This window comes from Paroedura picta, chromosome 15 (genome assembly GCF_049243985.1).
Source record: "Paroedura picta isolate Pp20150507F chromosome 15, Ppicta_v3.0, whole genome shotgun sequence".
NCBI lineage: Eukaryota > Metazoa > Chordata > Lepidosauria > Squamata > Gekkonidae > Paroedura > Paroedura picta.
The window spans coordinates 20,245,188-20,259,273 of NC_135383.1; the positions used below are offsets into that span (position 1 = coordinate 20,245,188).

At 49.0% G+C, this 14,086-nt stretch overlaps 1 protein-coding gene across 1 annotated transcript in view; it reads left to right on the plus strand.

Moving 5' to 3' along the window:
* Positions 1–5,189: 5,189 nt before the first annotated feature.
* DHX40 (DEAH-box helicase 40) overlaps positions 5,190–14,086 on the plus strand; it is a 28,208-nt gene continuing 19,311 nt past the window's right edge. Inside the window, exons 1-5 of the mRNA XM_077311371.1 lie at positions 5,190–5,280; positions 7,437–7,636; positions 8,847–8,992; positions 10,866–10,985; positions 13,640–13,870. Of these exons, the coding sequence (XP_077167486.1) occupies positions 7,453–7,636; positions 8,847–8,992; positions 10,866–10,985; positions 13,640–13,870 (681 nt within the window). The 5' untranslated portion in view covers positions 5,190–5,280; positions 7,437–7,452. The remainder of the gene's footprint in view (positions 5,281–7,436; positions 7,637–8,846; positions 8,993–10,865; positions 10,986–13,639; positions 13,871–14,086) is intronic.

Genomic DNA, 14,086 nt, shown 5'->3' on the forward strand with positions numbered 1-14,086 from the left:
TCCCTTTTAGATGCACTGCCTGCAACCCCTTTCCTTGCAGGGCAAACGCCTGCCTAACCACCTGGCAAAGACATGTCACCCCTTTCTTTAAAAGCCCGCCTGGCCTTTAATTGCCGCCTGTGCTGCAGGAATCAGTCAGGTGCTGCTTCCCCATCCTTCTATCCCTCTGCCAGGAAAACCTACCCTTGCTAAATTTCCTCTGTGCTGCCTTTAAAGTCACAGAAGCAAGGCAAGTCAATGAAGGTCGGCGACAGCAACAGCAGCCACGGAGAAGACCTCAGAGGGGAAGGCTTCAGATTTCCTTCTGTGACATCTGGCTGCCAAAAAGCTGCTGGGCGGTGTGTAATCACCTGTAACTCGCCACCTGGACCTCCTGCGCAATTTGGGCAATTCTGACAGAGAGAAGAGGAACAAACCAGGAAAGAGCGGAGGCCGCAATGCGACCCGGTAACCTTCTCCTTTGCCTCTTGCTTTCAGCACAGGGGGCCTTGGAGACCGCTGGGTGGCTGCTTTGCTCGTTAATTAGAAAGTGGTTTAATACCCACACTCATCAAGTCATGCATATTTTAAGGTGGCACAGACACGCCAAGGAAACAACCTGCACATCTGCTGCGGGAGTCACATTATCAAACGGAGAGACATTCACATTATATCTCTAATTCTCTCTCTCTATTTTTTTTTCTTTTTACAAATCCAGGCTGCAGTTTGGCACAGTTACCCGTGGACACATGAAGCTCCCTTTATAAGGAAGTTAGACCATTGGTCAGTCTTGTCTGCTCAGCCCAGTGGGGGGGTCTTAGTCTTGGGGGGGTCTCAGTCTTTCATATCACCTTCAGCCTGGTTTTTTCCCCCCGGAGATGCTGGGGATGGAACCTGGGACCTTCGGTACGCCAGGCAGATACTCTGCTGCTGTACCCCCCACTTCACCTTTGCTGCCGGCCTGTTGAAATCTGTAGCCCGGAGATGGAGCAGGCACTAACGCGCCAAATTGCACACAGAGAAATCCAGCTTCTAAATGAGAGGAAGCAAAAAAGGAGCCAGCTGGGTGTCGTGGTTAAGAGCGGCAGCCTCTAATCTGGAGAACTGGCCTTCTCCACATGCAGCCAGCTGGGTTACCTTGGGATAGCCACAGTTCTATTAGAGCTGTTCTCTGCCCCACCTCCCTCCCAGGATGTCTGCTGTGGGGAGAGGAAGGGGAGGCAATTGCAAGCCGCTTTGAGACTCCTTTGGGTAGTGAAACAAGAATAAAAACTGACTCTTCTTCTTCAAATCTGGGCAATCATGATACAGAGAGCACAAATTGCTATGGATTGTTCCAGAGGCAAGGTGATACTTGGCTCATAGCCCCATGGAGCTGCCTTCTACTAAGTCAAACCCACTGGCAATGGCTCTCCAAGGTCTCAAGGTCTTGAACCTGATCCTCTTAAACTGGAGGCCCCAGGGACTGAAGCCGGGACTTTCTGCTTGTAAAGCTGATGGTCTACCACTGAGCCACGGTCCCATCTCTTGATCTTGTCCAGGAAAACGAGCATGAGGATGAGCCAGAAATTCAGTTTAAGAAAAGAGAGAGTGTGTGTGATGTTATGAATCATTGGTGCACGTGGGCGTATTTGACATATGGGAGGGATCTGAAGTGAAGACGGCGATCAGCTGCCTGCTGCTAGTCCAAATGACAACAACAAAGAGGGCGCCTGGAAAGCCATCTGCCTCGAGGGGATGGTAGAATGGCAGGAAGCCCACCAGCAGGGAAGGACTGGAAAATGGGCTGCTAGTCCTCATGGATCATATGCAAGGGGAGTCTGAGAATGCAAGAGATGGCTGAAAACATGTTGCCCCAGGCCCGTTTTTTTGGAAAACCAAGATTGGGGAGATCTACCTCTGGAAGTCGCTTCGCGCGTGAGCAAGATAATTCAAGCGACAATTCTGTGCACAAGTATTATGGAATAAGACCCACAGTGGGATTTAATTCCAAGTAAATGAGGGTTGCCAGGTCAAGGCTGGAAAATCCCTGAGGATTTGGGAACGTGGCCTGGAGATGAATCTCAGCAGGGTAGAATGCCATAAAGTTTGCCCTCCAAAGCAGCCATCCCCCCCCCCAGGGGGACTGATCTCTATGGGTCTGGTGACCAGCTGTAACTCCAGGGCCTGCCTGGATGTTGGCAACCCTATGTTAAACATGCATTGCATTGAGCTACAGTCTTCTGATTGGTTTCAGGTGGCTGAGGTAGGCTTCTTGGTTGCCAAATGGATGAGGGGTGTGTGTCTCCTGTCCCTTTAGTGGTAGAAAGTGCCATCAAGGTGCAGCTGATGCATGGTGACCCTCTAGGGCAGGGGTAGTCAACCTGTGGTCCTCCAGATGTCCATGGACTACAATTCTGCATTTGCTGGCAGGGGCTCATGGGAAGTGTAGACCATGAACATCTGGAGACCACAGGTTGACTACCCCTGCCCTAGGGCAGGGGTGGCCAAACTGTGACTCTCCAGATGTCCATTGTCGTCCATGGACATCTGGAGAGCCACAGTTTGGCTACACCTGCTGTAGCAACTCTGAACTCCCTGGGTGATCTCCCGCCCAAATATCATCCAGGGCCTGTCTTGCTGAGCTTCTGAGATCTGGGAAGATTGGGCTAGCCCCTGTGCCTTTAATAAAGGTCAAATGAGTGGAAATGAGCAGTCAAAGCTATCCATGGCGTGAAGCTGGTATCACCTCCTCATGGCTGAGATCCAGCTGACTCTTAGAGGGACCAGTTTCAAAGGCGATATTCCTGCCAGCCCCGTTCTGGCAGAGTTGAGCAAGGCCAGTACTTGGATGGGGACAACAGAGGCAGACAGAGGAACACCAAGGCAAGCTGCCTTTGCTCATCCCGTGCCGGGGAAACCCCAAGGTGGAACTTTGCTTGACAACACATTTTAACCCTAATTCAGGACAAGCCTGCAGGCTTGCAGATCAAGAACTCAGGGAGACTGGTTTCAAAATCATCAACGCTGCTTACCAACCTTGGTGTCCATGTGGTGTCATGCTGAAGAGTGGCAGCCTCTAATGTGGAGTGCCAGGTTTGACTCCCCATGCTTCCTCCCCAGGCAGCCAGTTGGGTGACCTTGGGCCAGTTCTCTCAGAGCTCACTCAGCCCCACCTATCTCACAGGGTGTCTATTGTGGGGAGAGGAAGGGAAGGCAAATGTCAGTCTCTTTGAGATGTATAAAGCCTGCTGGGTGACCTTGGGCCAGTCTCAGTTCTTTCAGAGCTCTCTCAGCCGCACCTACCTCACAGGGTGTCTGTTGTGCAGGGAGGAAGGGAAGGTGATTGTTAGCTGGTTTGAGCCTTCTTTGGGAAATAAAAATCAGGGGACAAAAAACTCAGCTCTTCTTCTCTTCTTAAATGACTCTGCTCCTGTGTTTTTAGCTGTAGTGTGGTCTGCAGATATGAGTAGGTGGAAATGTATGTCTCCAGGCTGTGAACAGCTTTGCAGCTCGATTCCTGTGCATCGAGATGGCACAATAATAGAGTGGGGCAGGCAAAGTATTCTGGTCGGCTGGCAGCGGCCCCACGAAAACAGCAATTTCTCTAAATATGTTTAGCCTGCCATCTCCTGGCTGTCAGAGGAATGTACACAGAGAGGGGCTTAACACAGAGACAACACTCTGCCCCATTAACCTATGAGAAAAATGAGATACAGCCTCATTTTGGAAGGGAAACAGTGTCTGTCCTGGTTAGCATTTGGATGGGAGACCACCAAGGAAGGCCAGCGTCACCCGGTGGAGACAGGCAACGGAAAACCACCTCTTGCCTTGAAAATCCTACAAGGTAGCCACGAATCAAGCAAGGACAGCAAAAGTATTACTGCAAGTTTGCTTGGAAATGAAGTAGGGAGTAAAGAATCAGGATGAAATGCACCAGGAAGAGAGAGTGAGGGAAAAATTGCTAAGCCGTAGAGATGTTTTCCTTGATTTCTACTGTATTAAATGGCACTAACTTTTGGACAATTATGTGTGCACGGGATTGCGGCCTTCAGTAGTTCCACAAGATCAGATGAGTTGCGGGGCTCTCCTATGCAGAGCTGCTCCAGTCTTAACTCAGAATCAAATTAGGACTCAATTCAACAGGTCCATGCTTAGATGCTCGTGACAGAATTTTTTTAAAGTCAGTTTTTAAGATTCCTGTTAGCCTGTGTGTCTCTGTGTGTGCACCTTCAAATCCCAGCTGATTTATGACTCCTCTGGGGTTTGCTTGCCACTGCATGGAGAGACTGGGACTCTGAGAGAGCACTCAGAGAACTGTGACTGGACTGTAGAGAAGTGCGGATGACCCAGACTAGCCCGGTCTTCTCAGGGTCATCCCTGGTGAGTACTTGAATGAGAGACCCCCAAAGAAGACTGGGCTAGTCTGGGTCATCTGCACTTCTCTACATGCAGCCAACTGGGTGGCCTTGGGCGTCACAGTTCTCTCAGAGCTCTCTCAGCCTCACAGGGTATCTCTTGTCGGGAGAACAAATTTAGAGTCCACTTCCTCAGTGCACATGCACACAGTAGATCATAACGGAAATACAACTTTGTTGGGCTTAAAGGTGCCCCCGGACTCTACATTTGTTCTGCTGCTTCAGACCAACACGGCTACTTAGTTGAATCTATCTTCATTTTGTGGGGAGAAGAAGGGAAGGCAATTGATAGCCGTTTTTTGGTAGTAAAAAAGGTACAACCCCACCCACTCAAATGCAGCCGGCAGGGTGACCTTGGGCCAGACACCGTTCTCTCAGAGCTCTCTCAGCCCCACCTACCTCACAGGGTGTCTGTTGCCAGGAGAGGGTGGGCGTTTATCAACTCCTTTGAAACTCCTGGGAGTGAAAAGCGGGGCACAACCCACCCAGCCACCCCATGCTCTTCTTCGATTGGGTTTTATTTTGGATGCACAAAGTCCCTCCAAATAATGCTATGGGGCTGCTATTCCGGTTAGATTTTTCTCCTCCACGGACCCCAGAAGCTCCACACAGTTAACGATTTTTTATTATTAGTAATATTAAGAACTTATGATCCTTAACCAGTATTCACTATTAACAAGCGATTATTAGAATCCGCCCCAGTTCTAAGGGCGCCTGCGAGCAGCTGCCTCCGGCGGGGGGAGGGGCTTGGCGGGACGGGTGGGCGGGGCCTTCGGAGGCGCCGCCGTCGCGTCGCGACGCCGGGAGGGGTGACGTCACAGCAGCGCGCCGTTTTCTTGGCTTCCGGGTTGGAGAGGGGAAGAAAGAGCACCGGGAAGAGTCACGTGGCTGGTACCTGCAAAAGGTGTGTGGATGCTGGGTTCACCGGTGTGCGTTTTTTGTTGTGTTGTGCTTTTGGATGTAAATGGGGATGGGCAGCCCCCTTTTTGCTTACCGGATAGCTTTCCGGTGCTTTTAACAGCCGTCTGGCTGGCAGGCAGGCATTTAACAGGTGCAGCATCAGCCCTTCCCAGACCCAGAGAGGTGGTGACATGCTGGGTTTTTTTGGGACAGGGGGTTGGGGTGGGGCTGGAGGTGCCATTCTTATGAATTGCCTCAAGACTCTCTTTCCCCTTCTGGCCCGTTACCTCCACTCCAAGCGCTGTTTTTATCACTGACTCCAAACTGTGGCTCTCCAGATGCCCATGAACTACAATTACCATGAGCCCCTGCCAGCTGGAGAGCCACACTTTGGCTATCTGTGATGAGTCCCTCTCTCTCTTAACAGTTGATCGGTGCTTGCTAGCCCTCCATTCATTCCTCACAGTTACTCTCACTTGCATGCAAAAGCTTGTGCTCTGATAGATTTTCAAAGGTACCATTTCTCACTATGTGTTAATGTGAATGAAAGCTTATTTTGAATTCATGCACCAATGGTAGAGGAGGCCATTATAGATGAAAGACGACAAGCTAGGCCCTGCAAGAAATTGGAGGGTTCTGAAATCCCATTCCATCTCCTCAATACCTCTCCCTCCAAGATCCTCTTGATGGCGTGCCTTGATTTGTCCTGCACAATCTATATTTCTCTTTGGTAACTGTCATTACTCCATGCCTGAAGATGCTGAGTTCCAGATTTAATAGGCTTTTCCCCTCATATTTTCTTGCATCCCTGAGGGGTGTCCTATTAGGAGATTCCCACCTTGTCCACAGGGAGTCTGGTTTCCTGCTTTCATTTACTATTATGTATGCTGAAACTGCCACTTGGAAACCCTCCTCCTCTTCTTTTCCCAGTTAATCTTATTAGATATATAAGTATAATAAATTACACACTGTTCAAAAAACATTGAGCAGTTGCAGATGAGATGAAAACTGAATACTGGCTCAGCTATAAAGTTGGGTCTCAGTATAAACCTGGGTTGTTCAGAAGATACAATGAGGGAGGGAAGACTCATGCAAGCCTATCCCCAACTTACTGGAGGAAGGGCAGGATAATAACTGTTGTCAAAAAATAAAATGTATATTGATGCAAATTGTGGGACATGTTGTCTTTAACAGATGAAATATTTGATACAAGTAATAAATTGGGAGAGAGTATTTTCTGAAAACTGTTTAAAACTGTTTCTGATCATTAGAAACCATTACGTGTTTAAAACTGTTTTAAAAATGGCCCTAAACAGGATTCTGTTGGTTTTGCTGCAGTGGAATATCAGTGGTGCTCCTTTGGAATTTCTAGTTATGCTTCTGTTGCATTTTCCTGCCCTTCAATGAGCTCAGGTTGATGTATATAGTTCTCCTCCAATTTATCCTCGTAATAACCATAGATTCAAGTGGGTAGCCATGTTGATCTGAAGTAGCACAACAAAAATTGAGTCCAGTAGCACCTTTAAGACAAACAAAGATTTATTAAAGGTGTGAGCTTTCAAGTGCATGCACTCTTCCTCAGACTAAAGATGTTATAGTTTTTGTTGTCCTAATAACCATGTAAGGGTTGAGAAAGAAATACTGGCCGAAGGTCATTGAGTGAATTTAATGAGTAAGAATTTGAACCTCCCACGTAGCCTGGCAGTTAAAAACATAGGAGAAGCCATCTTGTGTCACACAGTGCCCAAAACCCAGGTACTACTAGAAGACCCACCAGTAGGGCCAGAACTCCAGAAGCCCTCCTATTGTTGGCCCCCAGACACCAAGAATACAGAGCACTACTGCTCCAGACATAAGAGAAGCCATGTTGGATCCTGCCAATGGCCTATCCAGTCCTACACTCTGTGTCACACAGTGGCCAAAACCCAGGTGCCATGAGGACATCCACCAGCAGGGCCAGAGCTCCAGAAGCCTTCTCAATGTTGCCCCCAAACACCCAGAATACAACAGTACTTCTTATGGAAAAGACCCAGCTCACCAGATTAGAAGCTGCTGCTCCTAACTACTACACCAAGCTGGCTCTGTGAGTCAGTTACACTGCAAATGTGCCTTCAGGGCTTTGTGGAGCTTATTGTGGTGTGTTCCCTCTTCTTTTTACAGCCTGGCTTCCCTTCCAATGGAGAGAAAACCCAAATTGCTCAAAGGAGAAAGGAAAGAACATCGGGACTTTGAGACTTTGCCCATTTACAGATATAGGAAGAAATTAGTGGACGCTGTCCGCGACCATGCGTTTCTTGTGGTGACCGGCGAGACGGGGAGTGGAAAAACCACTCAACTCCCAAAATATTTATTCCAAGAAGGTATCTGTTTAGCTCTTTGTGATACTTGGAAAACCAAATGCTGGCCAAGCTGTGCCTTTCACACATTCTACACTTGTGTTGATTTGTCTGTCTGGGTGGTCCCTGGATAATGTTGGCCATTTGGGCAATATGCCATAGACCAGGAGTAGTCAACCTGTGCCCCCCCAGATGTTCATGGACTACAATTCCCACGAGCCCCTGCCAGCAACTGCTGGCAGGGGCTCATGGGAATTGTAGTCCATGAACATCTGGGGGGCACAGGTTGACTACTCCTGCCATAGACCATTTCCTGAGCTTGTTATTCTCCTCTGTAATTGTTTGCGTGTCCCAGAAGACAGACAGGTGGTGGTGGGCTGACTTACTTTGACAGGTAAATAGAATTGTCCTGCTGTGAAATGTTCAGAAAGCTGGGTTGATAAAGGGGGAGGTTGCTGGCCAGTACTAATCTTCTCACTGTAGAACACCTGACATATTTCTGAGGAATCCCAGTAAATCCTGAAATATTTATTTATTATCATTTGATTTGTATACCTCTCCCTCTTGGGAGTACCTAGCAATAAAACAATGTCACTGTAATGAAAACCGTAATATAAAAATGTTTAAAACGTTGTGGCAATGGCCACTACTCAGCTCTGATGACAGTATGTTCTGGCTTGTCAGTATTACACTTAAGTGGTGGTGGTTGTGGGGGAGAGGAAGCGAGGCCCAGTTTTCTTATTCTAGTACCTTCCCCGGCTAGCCTCAACCAAAGACCTGGTGGAACAGCTCCATCTTACGGGCCTTGTGATCTCTTTGGGGAGCTCATTCCACCAGGCAGGGGACAAGGCCAAGAAGGCCTTGGCTCTGGTTGAAGACGGATGTATTTCATTGGGGCCAGCTGTCGTCGAAGGTCACAGTGACACTTTTGAGATCTGTTCACCAGGGCGTCACACCGTCACACTAATTCTGTGAAGGCAAAGGGGTGGATGAGCGATTGGGATGTGACGGTCCTGCATTGTGCAGGGGGTTGGACTAGATGACCCATGAGGTCCCTTCCAACTCTATTTATTCTATAATTCTATGAATTATATCTAGATGTTATTTTTGACACATGCATAAAATCCCTGCAAATGCATGGCTTTTTAAAGGCTCCCTTTTGAAAGACTGCAGCCAGTTCCTTTTCTCGCTGCTCCCGTGGAGTTTGACAGAGCCGTCCCGTTACCTCCTGCAGGGCTGGCCAAGCATGGCCTGATCGGTGTGACGCAGCCGCGGCGAGTGGCCGCCATGTCGGTGGCGCAGCGGGTAGCAGAGGAGATGGACTGCCCTCTGGGAAGCCTGGTGGGCTACCAGGTTCGCTTTGAGGAGTGCGTTTCGGAGGTACGTCTCAGAACGGATCTGCTGGAGAGTTCGGGTTTTGCAGTTTTGAATGTAGGCAGCACAAAGGATCTGGGAGAGAGGCTGGGGGCTAAGGGGCCAAGGAAACACTTTGTGTCACACCGTGAGCAGTCCCAGGCATCTTTGGTGGAAGCACCTTGGATCGCAGGCATTGGGAAAGACCTTTCTTTGCCTGAAACCATGGACAGCAGCTGCCTGGTCAGATTGGCCAGTACTAATTTATCTGTCATACGGCGTGTGTCATGTCGCCAGGAGATCCTGAGATTGCCTGGCAGCCAGGCAAGGAACTTTCAGAGGTGGTGTGCCATTGCCTGCCTTTGTGTCGTGACCCCTCGTGTTCCTTGGAGGTCTCCCATCCAAACACTAGCCAGGGATGACCCTGCTTTACTTTTGAGGAGATTAAACTTGTCTACCCTACTCTGGCCACGGCTGAGCTCTGGGGATCGCTGGCCTGGTATGAAGCAGCTCCATAAACAAGCAAACGGACTTGTTTTAGTATATCCGTAACCTCCTTTTTGGTCCTTGTGGTCCCCTGTTTTTGGTCCCGCTGGTCTGCTTTGCAGCTGTACCATTTTCAGATTGCAACCATTAAAGCACGTTAAGCAAAAATGTTAAAAACTGCAAACCTCAGTTCAGCCCAGCTGGCTGCCCTCTCTCAGATTGGGTCAGAGGTCTCCTGGAATGAAGAAAGAGCCCTGGTTCTTTTGGGAAGCCTGCAGGAGCGGCATTGCTCTTGCCTCTGCAGGGAGAGAGTTGCAGAATTTGTGAGTGGCATCTGAAAAAATCCACCTTCATACCCCAACTAACCTTGCCTCTGACACAGCTGTGTCATGCCAGAAGGGCCACCCATTGGCCCCAGAACCGTAGACACCGTCCTCCTATTTTCCGTGATATTGTCCTGTAAAATCGGCTTTTCATCTCCATTTTTCTGTGTTTGAAATGTGCCGGCGGGCTGGGAGGGCAGTATAAAAATCTGATAAATATAAATGAAATTAAAAAATAAGTATGCTGATGCATGAGCTAGTGAGTCATCACATGGTGGCTCTCCAGATGTTCATGGACTACAGTTCCCATGAGCCCCTGCCAGGACATGCAGAGCAGGGGCTCATGGGAATTGTAGTCCGTTGACATCTGGAGAGCCACCGTTTGGCTACCCTGAGCTAGGATGTCATCCCCAGACTCTGGCCTGTAAGGACATGCTGGATCCCTGGGTGGGTTTGTGCTTTTCCTACAGGGCAGCTGTGGAAACATCTCTCATTATCCTGTTCCTGAGCGCTGATGGTTTAAGAAACAGAGTTTTTAGACCTTTCTTCTCCCATGCCTGGGTCTAATGCACAAAGCAGCCCCCTCCCTTCCCAACACAACAAACAACAAGCTGTTGAAGGCAAACAACGGCTTTAAAAATACAAGTTCAATGAAATACATCAATAGGGTGGTCCACTGAAAGTCCTCCAGAAGAAGCTAGGTTCAAGTCCAGTAGCACCTTAGAAATTGTCAAGAGACGTGCTTTCAAGAATCCAGGCTCTGTTTGTCAGATCTGACAAAAGGATCTTGGGTTCTCAAAAGCGCGTCCCCTGAAAATCTTGTTGGTCTCTTCATCTGGACTTGAATCTAGCTGTTCTACTGCAGAACCAACATATCTACCATCTGAAACTGACCTTTTCCAATGGGGCTGTCCTGCGTTGGGGGAGGCGATACCCACCCTTGGGGGATCTGAGCCAGGAGAAACCTACCTGCTACTAGTTTTAGAACCTGGAAAACCCCCTCTGGAATGATTCAGGTGCCAGTGGTTTGGGGAATCCTTGTCCATGTCTCAGCTTGTGGCTCTAATCCCAGGCCTGATTAAATCCTGCAGGACACTTCGATCAAGTACCTGACTGATGGCTGCCTGCTGAGGCAGATCCTGGCCGACCCGTCTCTTTCCAAGTACAGCATCGTTATCCTTGATGAAGCCCATGAGCGGAGCCTGAGCACGGTGGGTGGAGCTAAAACAGGTCTGTGAGGCACCCCCTGCTGGCTCGCTTGAGGCTAGCTGGGACGGCCTCCGGGAGATTTGACAGGGGAACTTTATGTGCGTTATACTCTTTCTTTCATTTTAGGCCTCAGATGTTTAAGCCTGGGAGGGGTATCATAGAATCATAGAATAATAGAGTTGGAAGGGACCTCCTGGGTCATCTAGACCAATCCCCTGCACTATGCAGGACACTCCCAACCCTATCGCTCATCCACTGTCACCTGCCACCCCCTTGAGCCTTCACAGAATCAGCCTCTCCGTCAGATGGCTCTCAATTCCATGGCCAGAGGATGCCCCTCCCCAAACCAATATTCCTGGTCAGACTGGCCTGGAAGAAATTCGCCTCTCAACCCCAAAGTGGTGATTGGCATTTCCCTGGGCATGCAAGAAAGGGCCACAAGAGCCAAGCATGGTCCTTTTAGCTCCTAGGGAGAGGCTAGATTTGATTTTGAATCAGTGAATTTTGTCCCTTGAGTCAGGTTGATCTGACCTAAAACCTGCTTATTTTAGCCCTTGTCAAAAGAGTAGCTCCCAAAAGGGCCTTTGGGCCTTTGTAAACTGGGAGAGTCTTATTTTCTCTTTAGTCAAGCAAAGCCTCTTGACCTTCCTGTAGCATTTGGGGAGTTTTCCTCCTCTGGGACAATTGCAGCATTCGGGGTTTTCCAAACATAAAATGGATTGACTCAGGCCAAGAAGCTGACTAGCAACAAATTTGGGATTGCCAAATTCAGTTGGGAATTCCCTCTAGCAAGATGTAGTGCTTGACCCTCTTTTAAATGAGATTTTAAAAACAAGTTAGACGAGTTCGTGGAAGAGAAACCTGCCACAGGGCAGATCCATTTTGCTTCCCCATCGGTTGAACACTTGGTGTGCATCGTGCAGGGCGAGGAGTGGTTTCTTGTGGTTTTCCTGGTTGCATATCCGGTCTTGTTAGTTCTGAAGGGAAGGAACTGTTCTGCTTCCCTAATGCTAGGACTTGAGGTCTTCCTGTCACTCTGATTGACTGCAGGTTTTAACAGCAGACCAGACAAAATGTTTTTGTTTCTCGTGTTTCAAACCAAAGGGCTTCTGTGATTCCATGTATGAAATGTAAGGAGGGAGCTGCAAGTGTTAGGTGGGGACACAATTTCCCCCCCCCACACACACACACATACTCACACCAAGACCTTATAGTTCATGGCTAAAGGAATTTTTTTTTCTGAGACTCTCTGTTGAAGAGGGATGTAGACAAACTGTCCAGAGGAGGGCAACAAAGATGGTGAGGGGCTTGGAGACCAAGACGTAGGAGGAAAGGTTGAGGGAGCTTGGTCTGTTTAGCCTGGAGAGGAGATGACTGAGAGGGGATCTGACCACCATCTTCAAATATTTAAAGGGCTGCCATACACAGGATGGAGCAGAGTTGTTCTCTCTTGCCCCAGAGGGACAGACCAGAACGAATGGGATGAAATTAATTCAAAAGGAATTTCGCCTAAACATCAGGAAGAAGTTCCTGACAGTCAGAGCGGTTTCTCAGTGGAACAGGCTTCTTCAGGAGGTGGTGGGTTCTTCATCTTTGGAAATGTTTAAACAGAAATTTTAAAACAGAGGCTGGATAGCCATCTGAGGGAGAGGCTGATTCTGTGAAGGTTCAAGGGCTGGCAGGTTACAGTGGATGAGCGATAGGGCTGTGAGTGTCCTGCATTGTGCAGGGGGTTGGATTAGATGACCCAGTAGGTCCCTTCCAACTCTTATTCTATGATTCTATGATTTCCCCCTCCCAAACCTGTATTGATCAATTATTATCATTATCATTAATAATAATTATATTTCTTACCCGCCACTCTTGGCATGCCAAGAGTGGTGAGTTACAGCATAAGCCCCCCCACAAAAATAAAACCCCATATAAACAAAATAGAACAATACAAAAACCCAAAATAGCGGAAAAACAACCTTTCCTATAACAGAACGCCTGCCACCAGGCAGCAGCGGACTGTGTCAAACAATCAACACCCAAGATGTTGATGTACTTCCTGAGGGGAGTGGTTATTGATGGTTATTAGCCGTGGTAGCTAAATAGAGCTTCCATGTCCAGAGGCAATATACCTCAGAAACTTAGAACAACCAGAGGACAGCTGCCATGTTCATGCCAGTGTTCACAGAAGCATCTGCTTGGCCGCTGTTGGGAAGAGCATGCCAGGCTCAAGGGATCCCCTGGTCAGATCCAGCAAGAAGGTCTTCACCTTCCTGCGAATGGATTAAAGTTGCTTGAAACGCAACAGTTCAGCTTTGAAAGGATTATGTGATGATTCCGGTGCATGACTTGGCAGACCTGTGTGTCGCTGGGCCATTTGGGAAGGGATGGGGCAGGATCACAGGCTTGAGAATGCCCCGATTATGAAAAGAGACACCTTTCTCCCCAGCATAGTAGCATCTACAGGTGTGACATTCCCCCTCCTCTGTGTATGTCTCCCTGCAGCCTGGATCACACTGGCTGGATCTGTGTACGTGGGCGGGAGGCTCGTGGGCAGCCGGTCACTGTCGAGGGTGACCTTGAAGTCTTCTGTTCATCCCAGGGATTTTACCAAGTCCTCCCCCTGCTTCTGGGCTCCTCCCCCCACCCCACTTTTCCTTAATAGGACATCCTCTTTGGCTTGCTGAAGCAGCTGTTCCATGAGAAGGAACCCCCCGGCAGGAAAAAACCTCTCAAAGTGGTGGTCATGTCGGCCACCCTGGACACCGACAAGTTTTCCGAGTTCTTCGGTGGCTGCTTGGTGGTGGATATCCCAGGAAGGAGCTACCCAGTGAAGGAGATCTTCTGTGACCTCGTGGGCCCGAGGGATGCCGGGAGCTCTGCTTATGTGACGGAGGTGATTCATCGTCGATCGGGCTGATTTATGTAACCCCGGTTTCTTTCTTTTAAGCTTTGGGTTGAAATATACAGCAGCCCACGTGAATCTGTGTGTGTTGGGGGGTGTGCCCACCTGACAGTCTGTGGGGGGGTGTAATGCAGGCTGTGTGCCCTCAGGTGGCTAGCAGATGGGATTTTTGGCCCCCTCGGATATGGCTTTCTTCTCCTTCAGTGG